A 22695-nucleotide genomic window follows, 5' to 3' on the forward strand; every position below is an offset into this window, starting at 1 on the left:
AGTGTGTGATGCTGGGTTTTAACTTGATACTTAGTGGGACAAAGTCCATCTTTGTTATCAATAGCACTCAAGGTTTTAATTTGTATTGCGGTATTGTGTAATGAAACAATCTGGAAAAAATCCCATAGATAATGGAGCAGTGGAGAATAGGAACCTTTGTGCCAATACCCTGTTCTGCACACGCTATCCACCCGAGTCTCCTCTCTTCGCTAAAAGATTTTTTAAAAAGTATGTAGAAGATGCAGGCTGGGGACCAGTAAGTTTGTGAGTGTTTCAGGCACGCTGCTAAAGCAGGTCGAGAACTGTCAGAGCTGCAGAAAACAATTGATGTGCCCCACAGCTGGAAGGCAATAGATACCAGGTTTTAAGTCAAATTTCACGTTCTCCATACTAAAAAAAAAAAATATCTCAAGCAAAAAATAAGTCAAAGGCCAGATACACCTGGGGTAATTACAGTTTTCGAAGAGGAACAGTTTGCCTCATTCGGGCCAGCTGGATGCGGGTGTCCTAAATGCACCAGCTTTTTCTCCTTTTCAAGAGTTCATTAAAGGAGGGAGTGCCAAAGCTGCCAAATCTACCTGCTCATTCCTTAAAATACATTATTTATCGCATGCACTTGCAAATTTGGAAAATTTAGTCAAAGGGGAGGAGTTTGGATGGGGTTTAGGAAAATGAGGGGTGTTGTTTAATCTTTGAGTGCGATAGCCTAACATACGCTATAACGCCGGAAATAACTACACATTTTTTCATGGCATTAAGCTGTGCGATATGCCTGAAATAGGATTTGAGAGAGAGAGAGCATTTTTAAAGATGGCACGGGCCATCCAGTGCTCCCTCCATGTGACAGGGGCCGGCCAATGGCATGGATACCCTGTCACATGGTAAGGGCAAAGGCCATTGGCACCGTTTTTATTAGTGACAGCCGACGGCCCGAGAGTGGGAGATCGCTCCCGGGACCCCCACTGGACCACCAGGTACCTGTAAAATGTTTTGGGGGGGTCAGGAGGGTGGGGGAAGTAAAGGGATTAGTTTTAAAGGGTCGGGGTGGGTTTTTTTGTTTATCGGCTCGGGCGCAGCCGATAAACAAAACCGCGATCGGGCCCGATAAAAAAAAACACATGTGAATCCGAACCGGAATCCGAACCAATTCCGATTCACATCTCTATTATAAAGATTCTTTCTCTCTTACAGACTCAGCAATCTCTCTCAAGACACCTGACAAAAACAAGCTGGAAAAGATGAAGTATTAGTTCCTCTGGTTACTTTCCTTGTATTTAAAACTTTAAGGATTTAACACATCACATTTTATCTTGTCGAAAATGGTGGACCACAGGTTTTAGATGAATATAGCTTCTCATCCTTCCCTTCAAACATAAATTTTAAAAAAGAATAAGGCCTTATTTGTTGAGAGTGTTACTTCCAAACAGAGAGTCCAAATAACCTGACTGAACTTGCCTTGCTATTGCTTTTTCTCTATCTCTGTCTATGCCAACAAAGTTTGTGTCACGATGTGCAGTCCGGTGTAAGTTATGTAACCGTAACCGTAATGTAAATGGGGAGGTGAATTTTCTAGAGCAGAAAATGCTCTTCCGTCATTGTATGCAAATCTATCTTGTGCATATTCACTATGGATATCCTGAAAATCTGGCTTGTTTGTGGCTGTCAAGGACCAGAATTGGCCACCCCTGATCAAAATGATCTAGCCATTCAGGGCAGAGAAGAGTCCTGGATCAGCTGGCACTATTTTCCTCATGGATGTGAACAGGCCAGGAGGGAGTGGTGATCTCTCTGGTTCCCTAACCTTTTGTGCCATCAGACAGGATAAATAAGAGAAGGTGTGGGAGACGTCAGGGCATTGTATCCCTTGCCTGACCTTGGTAGGAGAGAAGAATGGACTGGAGATTTGGAGGAAAGGAGATTCCTTGGGCTGCAGCAGGACCTTTACTCACTGACAGGCTGATACAGTACAGTGCGCACCGGCCGAGTGGACTGTTAACCTGCGATTGGACGTGCGTTTTTGACTCGCTAGCGTTACCCCTTATTCAGTAAGGGGTTGAAAACGCACGTCCAACCACCCCCAAACCTAATAGTGCCCGCAACATGCAAATGCATGTTGATGGCCCAATTAGGTATTCCCGCGTGATTCAGAAAGGAAAATGTGTAGCCAAGCCGCACATTTTACTTTCAGAAATTAGTGCCTACCCAAAGGTAGGCGTTAATTTCTGCCAGCGCCGGGAAAGTGCACAGAAAAGCAGTAAAAACTGCTTTTCTGTGCACCCTTCGACTTAATATCATGCACTCTGACTTAATATCATGGCGATATTAAGTCGGAGGTCTCGAAAGTTACAAAAAGTTAAAAAAAAAAATTTGAAGTCTGCCCACGGCTTGAAAACCGGACACACATTTTGCTGGCGTCCGCTTTCTGAACCCGTGGCTGTCAGCGGGTTTGAGAACTGACGCCGGCAAAATTGAGCGTCGGTTGTCAAACCCGCTGACAGCTGCCGCTCCTGTCCAAAAAGAGGCACTAGGGATGCACTAGTGACCTTAGCGCCTCTTTTTACCTATTTTACCGCCGCCCCTAATTTGAATACTGAATCACGCGCACAGCAGAGTGGCCTGTGCGCGCGCTGGGAGAGCAGGCGTTCACCCACTCTCCCACGGACTTTACTGTATCGGCCCGTGAGTATGTAAGAGCCAAGACACTGTCCATCATGTTTAATTACTGATGCGATCAAACTGATATTTTTTTATAACTCTTTATTTAACCAGTTTTTGCAGACTTACAATAAAAGAAATGCATAATCAAGTCATCAAACAAACTGATTTTAATGTTAACCTATTTTAATTTTAATGGGCTGCTTCTCATGCATTTGGATACACTGTGGCTCACCAAAATATTTTGTGCATTACTGTTTTTTTGTTTTAATGAAATGTATGCATATCAATATCATCTGAAGACCTTTGACACTAACAAATCAATACAGATATTTAGCACATATTTACAAATTAATGTACTTTAGTAAATAGGTTCTTTTAGGATAATTTTCAGAAAATTCTAAAGCTGTCTACAAATAGCTGGATATTTTAACTGCTCAGTGGCTTCTTGAAAATTACCCCATGCATTTTAATTTTAGGCACAAAATGTAGGACATAACTTCCAAAACCTGGAAAAATATTTTGGTTGATTCATCACCCTTTCTTTAACCATCATGGGGTATGGATAAGGCTGAAAGATCAGTCCTTCTGAGACAGGTGAAATCTTAATATCTACAGGTATCTGATTCATATATAATTCTCTTTTTGTGTGTGTGTGTGTTAATGTAATCAGTTTGATTTTTCAATGACCAATCAATTAACTGACCAATCACAGCTTTCCACTACAAATGAAAAATAATCCCTAGGGCTATGCTGAAGATCATAATTAGGGCTAAACCTAAAGCCAGCATTAATAATGTAACTCTTGGGAATGCTGCACACAAGACATGAAGATTATATTTTACCCTTTGAATTACAGTTGGTTTTGCAATGAGCTTTCTGGAGGCACAGGAATCTCAACAGATACGGAACTGCATTCTGTCAATGAAGCTTCAGGAGCTATCTGCTCCATTTCCATATGTTACTGCCTGTTCTGCCACCCCACATCCACTCTCGGATTGTCATTGACATCCTGAACCACCCTGCTGTTGAAATGGAGTAATTTTCAAATTGTCAATTGATATTATCCGTTCCTGTTCTTTCTTGTCCAAAATTACTACCAGTTCTGGGGATTAACACTTTAAAAATAGGAACAGGTTTATACCAACGAGGGTGTAGAGGTCTAAGAGTAGATACACCCTCCTGGACAAGAGGGCCAGGAACAAGCAAAGGAGGGGGTGAAAGTCACCATCAGTCAGGGAAGTCCACAACTCATGTAAGAGAGACAGTAGAAGAGGACCAGAAGGCTCATCTGCAGACTGCTCCCAGCAGCCCTCAGGAGAGGACAGAGGTCACAGTAAGCAATCCAGAGATTGAACTCCACCGATCCAGCTTCCAGAGGCACTGCACCCTTTGCAGTAGAAGAGGACCAGAAACTCACACCCAAGGGCGCATGAATCTTAAACCCTTCAATTCTTTGTGTGAAGATCAATGTAATGGTGGTTAAAGAGGATTGGTAAATATAGCTTTGGGAAATCTTTATACTTAAAAAGTTTAGAGTTTGTGTGTGTCTGAGATAATAAGCAAGCTAGAGGTAGTTTCTGTCTTTCCCACCCACTCAACCCTTGATTTTTAGGCAGGAGACACTTTCTCATTAAAAATCAATTAGGCTCTTATCTACACCATATTATTGCACTAGACCTTATTGAAGTTGAATTATCCCCTTGTAGGACACTAGCTGATTAATTAGTAAATTCACCTGTAAATGTAAAAAACTCTAATTCCAACTCCCTTAATATCCTAAACTTAATTAGGAACTCAATAAAATTAAGATGAAGGTAGCAGTCCAGCAGCAAGAGGGGGGCTTTCCAGTCTTTTGCATTGAGTGTCACATGTATGATTTTTTGCCTGCTGGTGAGAGATTGTATGTATGCACTCTGTGCAAAGAAGCTCCTGGCTCTCAGGGAACGAGTCCGAGCTCTGGAGGCTACAGTGGCAGACTTGGAGGAGCTGAGGCAGAGAGGTACATTGATGAGACCTTCAAGGACATAGTAGCCAAATCCCAATCCAGTCTGGCAGCCCCAGTGCTGCCTGGGATCAGGAAGGTTTCACAGTTGGAGAACATCACACTGGTGTAGTAGGAAGTAGGGATGTGCAGAGGGATGGCAGATGTTGCATTTGGTATTCGTATTAGTCAGGGGGCAGATACATTGCATTCAGCAAGGGGGACCCCCCCCCCAATATGTTCATGCCTTCATTCTTATTCATTTCCAGGCTAAAATTGAGTTAACTACAACCCCCCCCCCCCCCAAGACTTACCAAAACTCCGTGGTGGGCCAGCGGGGGGTCCGGGAGCCATCTCCTGCACTCACACAGTCAGCTGCCGCTATTCAAAACGGCATCGATAGCCTTTGACCTTACTATGTCACAGGGGCTACCGGTGCCATTGGTCGGCCCCTGTGACATAGTGAGGGCAAAGGCTATCGGTGTCATTTTGAATACTGGCACCCGACGGCCCAAGTGCAGGAGGTTGCTCCCGGACCCCCGCTGAACCACCAGGGACTTTTGATAAGTCTTGTGAGGGTCTAGAGAGTCCCCCAAGACTTGTCAAAAGTCCCTGGTGATCCAGCGGGGGTCCAGGAGCGATCTCCTGTGCTCGGGCGGTTAGCTGCCAGTAGTCAAAATGGTGCCGATAGCCTTTGCCCTTACTATGTCACAGGGGCTACCGGTGCCATTGGTCAGCCCCTGTCACATGGTAGGAGCACAAGATGGTGCCGGCTATCGGTGCACAAGATGGCGCCATTTTGAATACTGGCAGCTGATGGCGTGAGTGCAGTAGATGGCTCCCAGACCCCCCACTGCACCACCAGGGCGTTTTGGTAAGTCTTAGGGGGGGGGGGTGTCAGGATGGTGGGGAGTTTGTTTAACTTTGCTCCTTTAGATGGCCGAATAATTCACTGAAGATTTGTTGTATTCATGGGGAATCACTATACGTTTCGCTTCCCCATGAATACAACGAATATGTCCCTATACGTTGCGGATTACCAATACGTTGCAAACAACTGCACACCCCTAGTAGGAACTGATCCTGTAGCAAGGACCTGCTCTCCAGGTGATGTATTCTACTCTCGCACTGAGGACAAGTCTCCCAGGGCTACTACCCAGAAGAGAAGGGTTAGAATGGCCATCATAATGGTGATTCAATTCTTAGACATGCAGATAGCAGAGGAGCTGGTGGACGTGAGGACTGCCTGGTGCAAAGGTGGCAGACCTCACGCGTCACCTAGACAGGATTATAGTCAGTGCTGGGGAGGGGCCGGCTGTCATGGTACATGTGGGCTCCAACGACATAGGAAAATGTTGGAGAGAGGCTCTGGAAGCCAAATTTAGGATTTTATTTATTTATTTATTTGTTTTATATACCGACATTCGATCGAGATATCACATCGGTTTCCAGATAACTAAAGGAATAGGGTGATAACAGCCCTATTTTACATTATAACATGGTATTAAATAGATATAAGAATATTTTACATTATAACATGGTAATAAATATAACAAGAGTATTTTACATTATAACATGGTAATAAATATAACAAGTTGTAACAGAACTAACAGGAGTACAAGGAACATTAGACTATAGTATATAACATATGTACATAAATGGCTTGTTGATGAGGATAAATTATGGTAAGGAGAGCAGGGAGTGTAAGGGGGAGGAGGATTTTAGATAGAAAGCTGAAATCCAGAACCTCCAGGGTGACATTCTCTGAAATGCTTCCTGTTCCATGTGCAGGTCCCCAGCGTTTCAATGCATGGATGAGACAATGGTGCAGGGAAGAGGGATTCAGTTTTGTAAGGAACAGGGGAAACCTTTGGGGAAGGGAGTGACTTTTCTGAACAGATGGGATCCACCTTAACTAGAGTGAAACCAAGCTGCTAGCACTAACTTTTAAAAAGGAGATAGAGCAACTTTTAAATTAGAACAAGGGGGAAAGTCAACAGTCACTCAGCAGTGCATGGTTTGGAGGAATATATTCTTGAAGGATACTAATGAAACAGGAGCGTTAGGGCATCCCAACAGAGAGGTTCCATTAAAAGCAAATGTAGTCCACGTGCCTATATGTAAAAAAATCACCTGAGCTAAAGATTTCCAAATTATCCCTAACAACTGAAAAGCAGGTTGTTAATACAAACAAAAAGCACACTTTGAAATGTCTGTATGTCAATGCCAGAAGTCTAAGAAGTAAGATGGGAGAGTTAGAGTGAATAGCAGCAAATGATGAGATTAACACAATTGGCATCACAGAGACTTGGTGGAAGGAGGATAACCAATAGGACAGTGCTATATCAGGGTACAAATTATATCACAATGATAGGGAGTATCAACTTGGTGGGGGTGTGGCACTTTATGTGTCTTCAATATACCAAAAAAAGTTTACTTTCATACCTTGTACTTCTACTTTTATTTTTTATATTTTATAATAAATACTTTGGACCTTCATACCACCGCACATTTTACCGCTCGGGCTCACCTTTAATCATTGGTCCTTTTAGAAACCTTTTTTATGCTTATAAGTCTTTTTAGGAAGAATTTTTTACTTAAAAAATGCAAAATGTGACACTTCCCCCTTATTGGTTTGGGACCCAGAGTCCGACATGATATCACAATCGCGTGCTGCTGCCTCAGGCATTCTCCAACTTTTTTCACATACTGCTACTTCAAAGATTCTCCAGACATTTTCAATCATTTCAAGAAGGGTCCATACGTCTCTTCTGCAATAAAGGTATTTTAGTCTCTTTTGTAATAGAAATATTTCAAGTAAACATATGCACATCACGGCCAACATTATGCGTCACTTGGCAGAACTGCTTACCAGATATTGCCACCATTTTAACCTTCTTCATCGCTTAGACACAGCCTGGCTGAAAATGAGTCTATTTATGTGTTTAAATCACGTACCTCACATGGCTATTTACATGCTATGATTGACAGACAATCCTACATGTTATGACGCAAGGATCACATGAATTGAATCCATTCAATTTCCTTATTCAGGCCTTTTGGCGAAACTGATTGCAATTGAAAAATCCACCTCTGTTCTTATTGTGTGAGCCGCTTGATGCTGTCTCCTCCTCTCCAATGTAGTAGTACAATTTCTAAAGCTGTCCACTGTATTTCCTCAAAAGCGTGATTAAAATCTTTGAAATGGGCCTCCATTTTCCCAGTTTTTAAACAACTCCTGTGCTGTTATGGTTATTGATGTTTGGGTGGATCCTTGGATACTGTGGAAGCTGACCACGCCCACGGGGGACAGTCCCATGAGGGACTACAATGTCAGGCTAGACTCTAGCCACAACCAGATTTGAATCTTTTATTAAACAGTTTTGGAAACCACCAGAGGTGGCAGTAGTGAGTAGTGGATGTTGAGCCTGGATGGGAAGGTCTCTCACAGAATCCTCTGCTAGGTTGTGCTGTAGTGGAAAGAGACAGAATTATGAGTACAAAATGAGAAGCATTCAGAGTCCCAGCTAGAATTAGGAGAAGCTCCGAGACAGGGAGAGCAGACCCCCGAAGAGCAAGTACCTGATCCCTTAGACCAGAGACTCAGTTGTATTGTACTCATGTAGCAGTAACATATTGCACTAGATGAGAGGTCTGGCACCAGCACAGAGGAGCAAGTACCTGGTTCCAGTGAAGCAGTACTGTGGAACAGATGGTAGTTGTACTCACAGATGGAAACTGTTAGTGAAGTCTTCCAAGTAGAAAGGTTTGAAGATGCAGGCAGCGACTCAGGGAACATGGACCCTCGCGAAGCGAGTACTGGTTTCTTGATAGCACCTGAAAGAAGCAGAAGAGGGTCCTGATGAGCGGGTACCCTGTTAGCAACCCCGAAGTATGTAAGAGTTCCAGATAGTGCTGGAGTGGCAGAGCAGCTTCGGTATGGAGAGTGAATCCCATCCGTAGAGTTTCTGTTGCTAACTTGATGAGCTAGCAAATACTGTAGGCTTAAATATCCGGGCAGCGTGACATCATATCAGGGGGATGCCCCTGAGGTTCGCGCCAACGTGGAAATAAAGATGAGGGCAGCGTGCGCACCCTAAGGTACCTTGGAGGAGCATGGCGGGAGGCAGCACCAAAGCCGGTCTGGGGACGCCGGAGAGGACAGCAAACAGATGCCGTGGCAGGCAGTAGTCTGAGGTGAGCAGGAGGAGCCGCAAGTAGTAAGAGGTAGGCAGAGCGAAGCCGGTCGCAACATGTGCTCAATTAAGCTAGCACAAATTTGTCCATCCAACATAGATTTACACGGACAGAATCTATACTAATAAACGAAGCTTGACCGACGTGCCGCAAATGCGCAGTAGAGAGCAGCTCTACTGCACATGCGCGCACATCGGCCAGAGCGCAGCGTGTCAGGAAAAAAAATGGCGCCTGCTCCTTAGGAGCAGGACCGGCGGCGGTGGCGGCGATGACGAGCAGTAGCCGCGGCGGCGACGCGTGCGCGAGAGGCAGGGAGGAGCAATAGTGGCGGCGACGCGCGCGTACGAGAGAGAGAGGCAGGGAGGAGCAGTAAGGGCGGCGCGCGCGCGGGAGGGACACCCCCAGTCTGCCGGTTGTGGATGAGCTGGGAGGAGAGTGAGCTGAGGGGAGGTGGGAGAGAGTGAGGTGGGAGGGGGAGAGAGTGAGGTGGGGAGGGAGGGAGTGAGGTGGGGAGGAGAGAGAGAGGGAGGGAGGTGTGGGGGGAGGTGAGAGAGAGAGAGAGAGGTGGGGGGGAGGGAGTGGAAAGGAAATGGACCAAAAAAAATTTTTAATGTAGCCCGTTGTTACGGGCTTAACGGCTTGTATAGATATAGTACAAAGCTTGTTTGGCAATTGAACTCACTAGGTAACACAACCTCTTGGGCAGACAATATCCTAACAGATGATTGTGTTTTCTGTTCCCTTAAATCAGCACAATTTGAACATTGTTTAATGGTTTCTTTCACCTTAGGGGGGGTTTTGACAACTTGCATGGATTACATGATCTTTGATACTGGAACCTCTAGTGAACACAATTCTTATTGGATCTTTAAATAAAGGATGAATTTCTTGGAGGATAGTCCAGTGTTTGTGAATGGCTCTACTGACAGGAGCAGACAATGATGTATGTCTCAAAACAAAGGTCTGCTGGTTCAAATCTTCCTCTGACAATTTTCACAAAAATAGTCTCAGTTCGCGTATAAAGCTCGATGATAAGCAGATTTCACACAAGATACCGGATATCCTCTCTGCAAAACTCTATCCGCCATGTTTTTTGCTTGAGTTTTAAATTCTGCTCGGTCCATGCATAATCTCCGTAGTCTTAAAAACTGACCTAAGCAAAGATTGGTCTTGAAATTGACCGGATGAAAACTGTCAAATCGTAGGAGGTTATTCTGTTCATTCTTTTTACGGTATATACTGGTTTTTAAAGAAAAATCTTGTTTGAAAATTAATACATCAAGGCATGCTGATGAGGAAAATTAATAGTAAATCTGAGACATGTATCCCATTTATTCAACCAAGTATGGAATTCCAGCAATGCTGATTGTGGACCATTCCAGATTATAAAGACATCATCAATGTATCTTTTCCAACACATTAAATATTGACTCCATGCACAATCATAAATGTAAGTTGATTCAAATGCCGTAACAAATATGTTTGCTAGATCTGGTGCCATGGCTGCACCCATGGCTGTTCCCCAAATTTGAAGGAAAAATTTCTCTTCAAACATGAAATGGTTTTTACTTAGAGCTAATTCTAGCATCTCAATAACAAATTGTGTGGGTATTCGCTGAGGCGGAAGATGGTATTCTAATACCTTAAATACTGCCTGATCTTGTGAGTTCACGGTATACAAGGATTCAATATCCATAGTTACCAGCAAACAATCTGGATTTATCATCACAGTAGCCAAAAATGATAGCATGCTGGAACTGTCCTTCACACGAGTGAGCCTGTGGTACAAATGGTTGCAGAATTTTGTCCAAAAATATAGAAATAGGTTCTGACTCATTTGCGGACACTATTGGCCTGCCTGGCGGATCAGAGTTTTGTGAATTTTTGGTACTAAATAGAGAATAGGTATTCTTGGATTTTTATTAATTAAAAAAATCCTTTTCCGCATTGGTGAGATAACAGGGTTCTCACCCCAATATAGAAACCCGCTCTATTAATCCTTTCACTTCAATCATGATGTCCTGTGTGGGGTCACGAGTGAGTTCTTGATAAAACACAGTGTTAGATAGCTGGCAGTGCGCTTCCTGTAAATACTGTCATTTGCTCATGATCACCACTGCTCCTCCCTTATCGGCAGGTTTGATGACTATATCTTACCTGCTCTTTAAGCTGTTGAGAGCCCAGTATGCTAATTGGGACATGTGAAAGAACATATGATGCTTCGTTTGTTCAATTTTATGTATGTCCCGTAGTACTAATTCTTGAAAAGTATTGATCGCTGCATCACCTGAAGGTGGTGGACTCCACTTTGATTTTAGCTGCACAAGAGATGTTGTTAGAATTGGTGGATATTGTGAAAAATAAACTTTTCATTGCAGTTGTCTTATGAATTTGAAAGAGTCACAGCTAAATGGCCATGGATTGTGTTTTTGTGTAGAGTCATAATTTAGTCCCTTATTCAATACTTCTTCCTTGGTCGGGGTTAATATGCACCCCAAAATATTGATGATTGCAGAGGATGTATTACTGCTCAAACAAGAACAGAGGTGGATTTTTCAATTGCAATCAGTTTTGCCAAAAGGCCTGAGTAAGGAAATTGAATGGATTCAATTCATGTGATCTTTACATCATAACATGTAGGATTGTCTGTCAATCATAGCATGTAAATAGCCACGTGAGGTACGCGAGTTAAACACAAATAGACTCATTTTCAACCAGGCTGTGCCTAAGCGATGAAGAAAGTTAAAATGGTGGCAATGTCTGGTAAGTGGTTCTGCCAGGTGAGTCATAATGTTATCCATGATGTGCATATATTTACTTTAAATATTTCTATTTCAAAAGAGACTAAAATACCTTTATTGCAGAAGAGACGTATGGACCCTTCTTGAAATGATTGAAAATGTCCGGAGAATCTCTGAAGTAACAGTATGTGAAAAAAAAGTTGGAGAGTCCCTGAGACAGCAGCACACGAAACGTGATGATCTGTCGACTCTGGATCCCAAATCAACAAGGAGGAAGTATCACATTTGCATTTTTTAAGTAAAAAATTCCTCCTAAAAAAAAGTTTTCGAAAAGGACCAATGATTAAAGATGACCCCGAGCAGGGAAAACACAAGCAAAATTTAAAGCTTGTAAACCACGGGGTGGTATGAAGGTCCAAAGTATTTATCATAAAATATAAAAAATAAAAGTATAAGTCCAAGGTATTGAAAGTCAAATGTTTTGGTATATTGAAGAGAAATTTTGATATATAATATCTAGTTCATTTATCGCTGGACAATTTTGTATATAATAAAGGAAGAGAGTCCAACAGGATAAAGATCACACAAGAGGGATTTTCAGGTTTGCGGTTGTGTACACTTGTGTATATTATATACATATATATATTTTTTTTAATATACATATTATAAAGGCTCTCTGCCAATCTGCCACTCGTCCCGGTCCCCAGATGCCTCTCACTTAAGTCACTTCTTCTCCCCACCATCCTGCAGTCAGCAAGGCTTCTCAGGGCTTGGCTCAGCCCAGCACCGCCCTATCTGGGCTTGATGGTTCTCTCAGTGAGAGCACAGGGCCTAGCCCTTCCACTCCCAAGTAGTACAAAACAAAGTTTGATAAAACAGTTTGTATTCCAGTTCCAACCGTGCTGATCCTTTATCTTCGCATAAACAGCCAACCGCTCCCAAAACAATGGTCATAAGCACTGTGTTCACTCTAGCCAGCCACCACCGTTCCCACTTGGGGGAAACACACCACTTGTTCTGAGGAGCTAGATTTCTCTGGCCACTGCCACCACGCTGGCAGGCCCTCCTCTTCTAGTTCCATAGATTCAGCTGTGTCAGAATTGTTACCCCTGTTTCAACTCCTACTCAACCCATGGCTCAGGTGATGGCTCTAAAAACCTGGAAGTTGTAGTTCTCCCTGCCTTCCGTATCGCCCTCTGCTGTCTGTTACAGCTTGGCTTTCTCTTACCGTGCCCAGGCTGGATTGTGCTGCAACACAATATATATAAACATTGCTTTGTTTTGGGGAAAATAAGTTTACTTGAAATGTCATTTGAATATAAATTATATTTTGTAGAAAGGATGTACATTCATGATCAATAATCAGAAAGATTACAGGCTTTGAAGACAAAGTGGAAATGCTTCATTAAAATACTTGTGAACGCTAACTGGATGTATGCTCCCCTGAAGAAGCTTTTAAAGCAAAACATGTCGGGGAAAAAAAATGATGTAATTCTTTTTTTAAAAATTTGTATAAATGGATGTGTGAATGTTTATTTTATGTGGAAAGTGGGATATCTATTGTTCCTGGGTTGATTCTATGTGTATCTGATGAAAAATGAGATTTTTTTTATAATTAGTGTTTTTGTATGAAATAAAGAATTTCTGAATATTTATTTTGTATGTCACTACATTGTATTTAGTCTTTGACGGTGTGATATGTATAAATTGCCACATTTTTATGTAGCTATCTATCTGTTAAAGAGCATAACCCATCTATCTGGACTGGTCTGTCAGAATGATTAGGAAAAGAGTATTCACTCAAAAAACTGGTCAAGAAATGTATTGTTGGTCTAATTAAAAATGGCATCACCTTATATTTTTCTTTTTGTTTTCCTTTATTTCTGCAGTATAAGAATACAAGTTTGCAGGGAATTAATAGGACAAAAATAATGACAGTGTACTAATTTCTACCAACATAAAGGTGGTCTTCTCTGCAAGGACAACACGTTGCAGCTCTAGTGGAATATGCCCTTGCAAGTCAGAACAAATTTGCATGGTAACTTACTGAGACAGTTTGGGATTGTGTACATGTAACTGCACAAAGCAAACAACAAAGTACAAAAACCACCTCAGTTAAGAGGTACTCATCTGTATGGCTGAGGACTTTGCACGGGGGGGGGGGGGGGGGGGGGGGGGGGGGAGTACATCTGCTGCTATTCCACGGTGTTTAGCTACAGCTGAGAAACAGGTGGTTAAGTGGTGAACCCAATTGGTGTAAATGTTCCATAGCAACAGATAATTTTTTTGGCCCTTTTTAAAGGAATCAATCTACAAGACGCCAGTTTTCCCCAGAAACAATATGGCTACCTTAACTTTTCTTACTTCACACCAGCTCATCTCTCCCCCTCCTAACGAGGCTTCCTCACCACACTGTGACCTCTATACCATCCCCTCCCGGTTTTCCTTTTCCCCAGTTCCTTCTCGGTTTAGTTGCTGCTAATCAGCGACCTGGAGTAAGTAATTTGCACAATTCTACAGCAAAAAACAAGTTTTGCAGCAACTGTTATGTTCTTACAGCAAACAGGCACAATGGTCTTTTTAAAAATTTTCTTTATTTCAAGGTAATGCATTTCCTCAACCAAGATAAGACACAATATACATAAAAGTGGTTCCTGCTTGTCACATTGAATAGACGCAGTAAGAAATCTTATGCATTTTTAATTTCAAAAATCTTATCTCACCCCCTGTGGAGCATTGAGCAGGAGGTCAAGTAATAAAGTGAATTTTCTGCATAATACCCAAAATGGATACAAGAACTCATCAACACGCAAGATAACATCTCATTAAAAGAGATCATGAGAATGTAAGATTTAAATAGTAAGTTAGAAGCAGGAATAAACATATTAAAATGCTTAATGTTATTCTATGCAATCAGCTAGGGACCTTAGAAGCAGCTGGCCTGGTACAAGAATGTCACACATTGCAATCACAAACATTGTATTTCATTAGACCAGGAGTCCTCAATGGCCAGAAATAGGTTGGTTTTGAGGATGTCCACAATGAACACGCAGCCAGATATATCTGCATACAAGCAGCACATTAATTTGCATATTTTGGTTACTCTGAATATGTTTCCTGTTTGCCATCCTTAAGGACTGGAATAGTGAAGTCCTGCATTAATCCATATTAGTAGAGTTGTCATAAATCCATGTTGATCAATTCAGTGCAAACTTGAGTATTAGTAAAACTAGAAGATTGCAGCATTGCTGCTTAAGAATTTTAATTTTTACAAGTGAAATGATACTGAATGTCAACTTTTGAAGTTCAGCTCAATGAAGAGTAAAGCCCAGTATTCGGTATTTCTCAACGTGCTCTTCTAAAGAAAAGCATTGTTAGCTTTGCATTGAATGGTAGTGAAGATTAGTATAGGAAAATTGCTTCTTACCTGCTAATGCTTATTCCTGTAGTACCACGGATCAGTCCAGACTGCTGGGTTTTGCCTCCCTTCTGGCAGATGGAGACAGAGGAAAAACTTTGAGAGCATCCCCTCTTAAAATCTGGTGCATCACCTCTCTCTCCTCAGTATCAGAAATCTCAAAGCAGAAAAAACAATTTAGTGCAACTATTCAGGAAAACAAGCAAGGACAAGAAGGAACTAAGAAAACCAAATATGTACATGAAAAAGTTCTGCATCTAAAAAGAATATCAAGGTAGTTTGAGCGGACTCTCACAAGCATTGTTTCCACTCCCAAAGGGCAGGTGTCTGCTGATCCATGGTACTACAGGAATGAAAATTAGCAGGTGAGAACCAATTTTCCTTTTCCTGTATGTACCCAGATCAGTCCAGACTGCTGGGATGTACTAAAGCTTCCCTATCTGGTGTGGGACCTCGAGGATCCCCGCTCGAATGACACTGGTTCTAAAACTGTCTACGTCCGGAGCCTGGACATCCAAACGGTAGTGTCTAGCGAAAGTGTGACTTCCATGTCGCCACCCTGTAAATTTCTTGCGGCAAGATCAACTGGCAACTCTGTCCAGGAAGCAGCCTGCGACCATATGGAATGCGCTTTCAAATCTGCAGGAACGGCACACCCCTGGCAAATATAGGCTGAAGCAATAGCCTCTTTCAGCCAATGAGCTAAGGACGCCTTTGAAACTTTGTGCCCCTTCTTAGCACCACTCTAGAGAACGAAGACATGATCAGAAAGCCAAAAAGCATTAGTAAGCTCGAGGTACCTTTAAAAAAAAAAAAAAAAAAAAAAAAGAAGGAGTCCTCCTGACATCTTGACCCCTCAAATTCTTTAGTATGAGGCGCATCCCTCTCCGCATCAGTAAAGGCTGGAAGCTCCAAGGACTGGTTTAAGTAGAAAGCTGAGGCTACCTTAGGGAGAAAGGAAGGAGATATTCCAGAGACTCAGAAATCCTTAAGAAAGGTTCCCTGCAAGAGAGCTTGAAGCTCCGAGATCCGCCGAGCTGAGCATATTGCCACCAAAAACACCGTTTTCAGAGTTAAATCCTTCAAGGTGGCTTTAAGGGCACAAAAGGAGCTTTGTGCAAGACCCTTAGCAATAAATTAAGGCTCCAGGATGGACATACCGGATGAACGGGGGGGGGGGGGGGGGATTTAAGTGCTTTGCGCCTCAAAGGAAATGTACCACAACCGGATGAGCCGCGAGCAGAGCTCCATGAATCCTACCTCTCGGGCATCCCAAGGCCGCAACCTGAACCCAGAGGGTATTAAATGACAATCCTTTGCTGAGACCTTTCTGCAAAAATCCCAGAATCTATGATTCGAAGACCTTCCAGACTCAGACGCAAGTTAAAGAGGTAGAGGTCTTTCTGCCCGAAGCAGGGTAGCAATAACTTTATCCAGATAGCCCCTCTTTCTTAACTGGTTGCTCTCAAAAGCCAGGCCGCTAGACAAAAGCAATCCACCTGGTCAAAAAAAGATAAGGCCCTGATGCAGCAGGTTTGGAAGATGACTCAGACATAGCGGCCCATCCACCATGAGGTTGACTAGGTCTGCGAACCAGGGCCTCCATGACCACAAGAATCACTTTCCCTGGATGAAGTTCTAGCCACCAGAGGAGCTTGCTTATCAGAGGCCACGGAGGGAACACATACAGCAGAATGTTGCTCGGCCATGGGAGTACTAGGGCATCGACTCCTTCCGCCCCAAGTTCTTGCCTGCGACTGAAGAAACACTGTGCCTTGGCTTTTGTTCAAGTTGCCATCAAAACCATATGTGGGGTGCCACAGCTGCACGAGGTGAGGGTCATCGTGGCCCACGACAGCTCCCACTCTTGGGTCTAACCTTTGGCAGCTCAGAAAATCCACTTGCATGTTGTTGGTCCCCACTATGTGGGACACCACCAGGAAGGCTAGATACCACTCCACCTAGGACATCAGTAGCTCCACTTCTAGAGCTACCTGACAACTCTTAGTTCCCTCCTTGGCGGTTGATGTAGGCTGCTCCCGTCGCATTGTCTGTCAGGACCTGTACTGCCTGGTTGCGCACAAGTGGGAGAAACTGCCACAATGCCAGTTGAATCGCTCTGTTCTCTAGACGATTGATGGACCACTGTGCCTCTTCCTCCGACCAAAATCTCTGAGAAGATTGGGGGGCAGTGGGTCAGTCCAAATCAGAGAGACTGGCATCCGTGGGTAGTATCACACTGAGGCATCTCAAGATCCACACCACGCCTCAAGTGTTTGTGGATGAGCCACCAAGACTAACCTGGTGGACTCCGAGTGGTAAGGCCAACTAGAACTCTTCAGACATCAGATTCCAACAGGATGGCAATGCTCTCTGCAAAGGTCTCATATGAGCAAATGCCCACAGAACCAGCTCCAGAGTGGATGCCATGGAGCCCAGGACCAGCAAATAATCCCAGACCCTGGGCACCACAGCCGCCAACAGATGCTGAAACTGAGACTGCAACTTCAAAATTTGTTCCTCCGCTAGAAAGACCTTAACTACTCAGGTACCGAATCTTGCTCCTAAGCAATCCAGCACCTGATAAGGATGAAGATGACTCTTGGACTGGTTGACAACTCAATCGAGGGACTTCAGACGGGACAACATCTTGTCCACCGTAAGATGGCAGAGCTCCTCTGACTTTGTGCAAATGAGCCAATCGTCCAGGTATGGGTGTGACCCAATACCCCCTCTCATCTTGGGGCTGCCACCACAACCATCACCTTGGTGAACGTGCATGGAGCTGTAGCCAGACTGAAAGGAAGAGCGTAAAACTGGAATTACTTTCAGAGGATCATGAAACAGAGAAACCTCGATGATCTTTGCGGATCCCTATGTGCAGGTATGCCTCCATCAGATCCAATGAAGCCAAAAACTCCCCCCATCGCACGGCCGCTATGACGGATCATAGGGTCTCCATGCAAAAGTGTAGGACTTTGAAGGTCCTGTTCACCTGCTTCAGGTCCAGAATGGGATGGAAGGAGCCTTACTTCTTCAGTACCACAAAGTAAATGGAATAGCGGCCAGTCCCCCACTCTGCCTGGGGGACAGGAACGATGGCTCCCAGGGTAAACAAATGCTGGATTGTCTGTTTGAACGACCTCTCTTGAATGGAGAGATGCATGGAGAGACCATAAAGAGGTCCTGCAGAGGTCGAGCAAACTCTAAAGCATAGGACCCACTGGTTCAATGTAATTTTGACCCATTCCTCGCAAAAAAAAAGTGCCTGCCGGCTACTGATCACTGGGACAGTCCTCACTGAGAGGACTTGGATCCGAGGGATCCCTGGCTAGCCCCATCTTGGCTCGTTCTGTGTCCAAGAAAGAACTGAGACCAGGGTTGGTGCCTCCGAGGATTGCCACTGGCTTGGTCTCTGACACCTGCTGTGATGAAAACGCCTTTGCCCCCGAAAACAAGAACGGGTGGGGAGAAAGCTCCAAATCCCCTTAGGCTTGTCCTCCGTGAGTTTGCAGACCTTGTTGTTGCCCAGAAATTTAATCAGCTTCTCCAAGTCCTCGACAAAAAGAAACTTGCCCTTAAAAGGCATCATGCTGAGCTTTGGAGGACACATCCAGTGACCAGTTGTGAAGCCAGAGAAGGTATCTTGCCGAAACTGCTGACACCATTGTTTGGGAGAAGGTACGAAGGAGATCATACAGGGCATCCACTCCATAGGCCACCGCCGCTTCTAAACGCTCGGCCTGTGCCACCTCCTGAGGAGGAAGTTCCCTGGTGCTCAACAGCTGCTGTACCCAGCGGAGTCTGGCGTGAAGCATAAAGCTGCTACAGAACGCTGCACGAATATTGAGAGCAGACACTCAAAAAAAATCCTCTTGAGATGCACCTTGAGTTTCCGATCCTGGAAGTCCTTGAGGGCCGCTGCCTCCGCAATGAGAATGGTAATGAGAAGGGATAGAGCTTGTTCATAGCTCGGCAGACTCTCAAGCCAGACTCAGTAGTGTCCCATTCCCTGACCATAAGCTGTTGTACCACATGGTGAAACGGGAAAGTTTTTGGCCGGCTCTCTGAGACCAGCCAAGACAGTATCCACAGTATCTTGAGGGATTGCGACACTCAGTTTCGCTAGGATGTGCGGCCTCAGAGGGTCTAATCCTTCCCTGAAGAATAGTCACAGTACCTTTGGATCATAGTCGTCAATGGGAAGCGACTTCTCCTGCTCTTCGCCTTGATCTCCTGTAAGGAGAGAAGGGTCTACAAAGGAATCAGAAGTGGCAAGCATCAGGGGGTCAGACAACCCCGAAGGAGGGTCAGCAGCATCATGCAGAGACACAGGGCCCCTGACTTTGTGAATCCGAACTGTCCCGTCTGGCTCCTGCCTTCTGGGCACGTTTGTGGGTGGACCTCCGATTGGCCTGTGCTGCAGGGGGGCACCCGGGCGGGCCTGACTAGCCAGTTGGGCTTTGTGCATTAAGAGCACAAGTTGGCAGTAAATCCCGTTGGGCCCTTAGAACCCCCCTCCAGGGAATCAAGGTCCTCATCCAAAACATCCTCCTGAAGCCCGGCAGGACTCAAGTCGGCAGGCAACAAATCAGTTGGGAGATCTCCCTCCCCCGCCGCTCAGCTGTATGAACAGATTCCAAAATGGCCACCCTTCCCGCACTGAGCGTGAACGGATCGGCCTTGAGTTCCGCACCCACTGGCTGTTTTTGCCTGCACCATGGGCCTTGCCGATCTTCGCCCCCATTGCTCCCAAGGAGACCACCCCACCGGGAGGCAACACCCACAAAGTCCGGCACGGGACAAACATGCGTAGGTCTGTCTGCCAGCAGAGCATCGGGACCCATGCGGCATGGCGGCAGGAACACAAGGGGGGGCCGCCATGAGACAGGAGGGAGAAGCAGGGAGCCTGAAATCTGAAACACAGGTAAGCACTCATTCGGAGCCCAGCTATGAAGAGCAACCCGTGCCGGGTGGCAAAGTGACTGCTGACGACGTTCCCCCTTTTTTTTTTTTCCTGTACCTGACAGCCAAGCACTCCAGCCCCAGAAAGAGGGGGGAGGGACTGTACCACCGGTATCTCCCTTGGCACCACTGAAAGTAGGGGAGCTAGTTTGGACCACTGACCCTCACTCCTAGAAGCCTGCGACCGGGGGGGGGGGGGGGATGGTCCCTCCAGGACCAGCCAAACCCCTGGGAGGAATCACAGATCGTTCTCGTGTTGCTTTTGTAATCTGAGAGATTCTCTCTGTTTTTTTTTTTTGTTTTGTAAAGAAGAAATTAACTATGGTCAGAGCCACAGGATTTGCACCACCTCCATCTGCTGGAGGCAGTGAAATACTGGGGAAAGATAGGTGATGCACCTGGTTAAGGGGGGGATGCTCTCGAAGGTTTTCTTTGTCTCCATCTGCTGGAAGGGAGGCAAAACCCAGTAGTCTGGACTGATCCGGGTACATACAGGGAAGAGACCTTTGTTTCTTCTTTGCTGTATAATGCTGAACACAAATTCAGTGTAAGGATTTGCGAAGATCTAATGCTTCAATATTTAATTTTCTTGAGGCTCTTTCCCATCAAGGGTTGATGAATGAATGAACCATTTTATATAAAACAGGGGGTCCTGTTTTGCTTTTATGGTGTCTAAATGAAATTTAAAAATAAGCTTGGAAATGTTTAAACAAAAAAGAAAAAAAAACAAAACACTATTCTCCTCCATTTTCTAAAAATTCTTGCCAATGTACCATACCAAATAAGAAATTGTTAGAGAAAGAACCCAATATAATTAATTATATTTATTGTGTGGTCACACGTTTTGCTCCCTGTATAACATTCTGAAAACAGACTTAACAAGTACAAATAACCAGACAGGGGTCATGTTACCTCAATAGTCAAGAGTTTTCCAAAATCTCTCCCTGTACATGCAGTACCATTGATTCATTATACAAACTGTTCATATATTTTTCAAAATGGATTCATTTAACCTTAAAAAAAAAATAGCAGCTCTCCAGAATTAAAGTGTACTGTTTGGAACTCAGGAGGAAATAAAATCCATCAAATACTCTGAGGCAAAAAAAAAAGTGTTTTCAAACCTTGTCTGGAAATAAATGTGGATTGCAAACAAAATAAAATTTAAATGGACATTGCTCAGTTATGATTATAGCTGTGACAGAATATGATGCAGTTCATCACTGAAATCTGTCCACGTATATTTGAAGGCACTTTTTTCAAAAATGAGTACTGTCATATACTTTGTTTGTTTCTGGCAACCACATTTATTGCTAGATTCCTTACCATATGGATCCTTCTGGTTTCTCTATAGATTAGTTCAAAACTTGTGCGCCATACTTGATGGTCACAGTATTTTTTCATCATCTACCAATTTCAAAAATATTCTAGAGCAGCTACAATTTTCATGATTTGCTCCCTTTGGCCAATAGCAGAGTTCTTTCTTCATCTGTACTGTTAATAGTCTGCAAACGAGGGTCTGTCAAAAGGTAAGGAAAAAAAAAAGCAAGATTTGAGAAACACATGGTGAAATTTGTTCTTATCTGATTATTTCCTTTTCTTGAATCTAGTCAGACCAGTCCAGATACAAGGATTAGGCCTGCCTAACCAGCAGATGGAGACAGAGGTTAAGATACTTGCTAACAACTCTATATAGGCTCCCATGCTGACCTCAGCCTGCCAGTATCCTGTAACAAGCTAAGAAAACACCAAAAATACTGTTTTAGCCCAGCTGAACATTACCCTACATTTACTATTTATAACTCTGAAAATAGATGTATTTTAGTTCTCCTTATAGGAGATTAGGGATGTGGGGTTTTTTTTTTTTTTTTTAGAAGATTGCTAATTTAGTCAGGCTAAACCTTCCTCCCCCAAACATCTCTTTTCTGTTTTAAAAATGAAAAGTTATTACAAGTTAGTTATAATCATTTCTTTCATAATTTGTATTATAATAATCTTGTGCTCAGTTATAACTATTATTAAAAGCACAAAAAGCAATATCCCAACCAATTCTTTTCTTTTTTCTTCCCGGGGGAGAAGGCAAGGGATCTAACGTAATAACGTGGTTGCACACCTCAGCAATGATGTTAGCCTTTTCCAGGTTCCCGTGTCTTCTACATCCCTTTACATACATGTTTTTTTGCAATGCCTTGCGTGTGAATGACCCTTACCTCATGGTGCCAGGATACATAGACATATCAGTAAGACCATTTTCTGGTCAGGGGCACAACATGTATCTGGACTGGTCTGGCTGGCTGAAGAATGTTCTTTTAAATGTTTTTTTAAGCTAGAGTAAGTGGAGTTTGTGCCAAGAGAAATGCCTTACTCTAATAATGTATAAACATTTACAGTAAATTCCAGCAGTTCTATAGAAATAAGCAGGAGTAGTAGGAATAGTGATTCAAAGAAAGCAGAAACAACTAAGGAGTTGAAAATACTGTAGGACTAACCATAACATTTACCAGCAACTGATTCCTATCAAAAGGTATCCACTTCCACCAATGAAACATATTCAACGCTAGACTTTTAGAGGAACAATGTGAACAGCGTGTTTCACAACTGTTTCCTATTCAATCATGCAGGAGCAGGCCTGGAGGTAGCATGCACGCACTCAAATGCATCCCATGCCATGTCACATCTTCTCATCCAATTTAGGCATTATCCACAATACTCTCACATAGTGGCCCACTATCCAGTTT

At 43.7% G+C, this 22695-nt stretch overlaps 1 protein-coding gene across 2 annotated transcripts in view; it reads right to left on the reverse strand.

Moving 5' to 3' along the window:
• Positions 1–14152: 14152 nt before the first annotated feature.
• The window catches only part of SLC18B1 (solute carrier family 18 member B1), an 83798-nt gene continuing 75255 nt past the window's right edge, over positions 14153–22695 (reverse strand). For both annotated transcript variants that reach the window (XM_029596580.1, XM_029596581.1), the window contains exon 14: positions 14153–21476. In XM_029596580.1, the coding sequence (XP_029452440.1) occupies positions 21455–21476 (22 nt within the window). In that variant the 3' untranslated portion in view covers positions 14153–21454. The remainder of the gene's footprint in view (positions 21477–22695) is intronic.

This window comes from Rhinatrema bivittatum, chromosome 3 (assembly GCF_901001135.1).
Source record: "Rhinatrema bivittatum chromosome 3, aRhiBiv1.1, whole genome shotgun sequence".
Classification (NCBI taxonomy): domain Eukaryota; kingdom Metazoa; phylum Chordata; class Amphibia; order Gymnophiona; family Rhinatrematidae; genus Rhinatrema; species Rhinatrema bivittatum.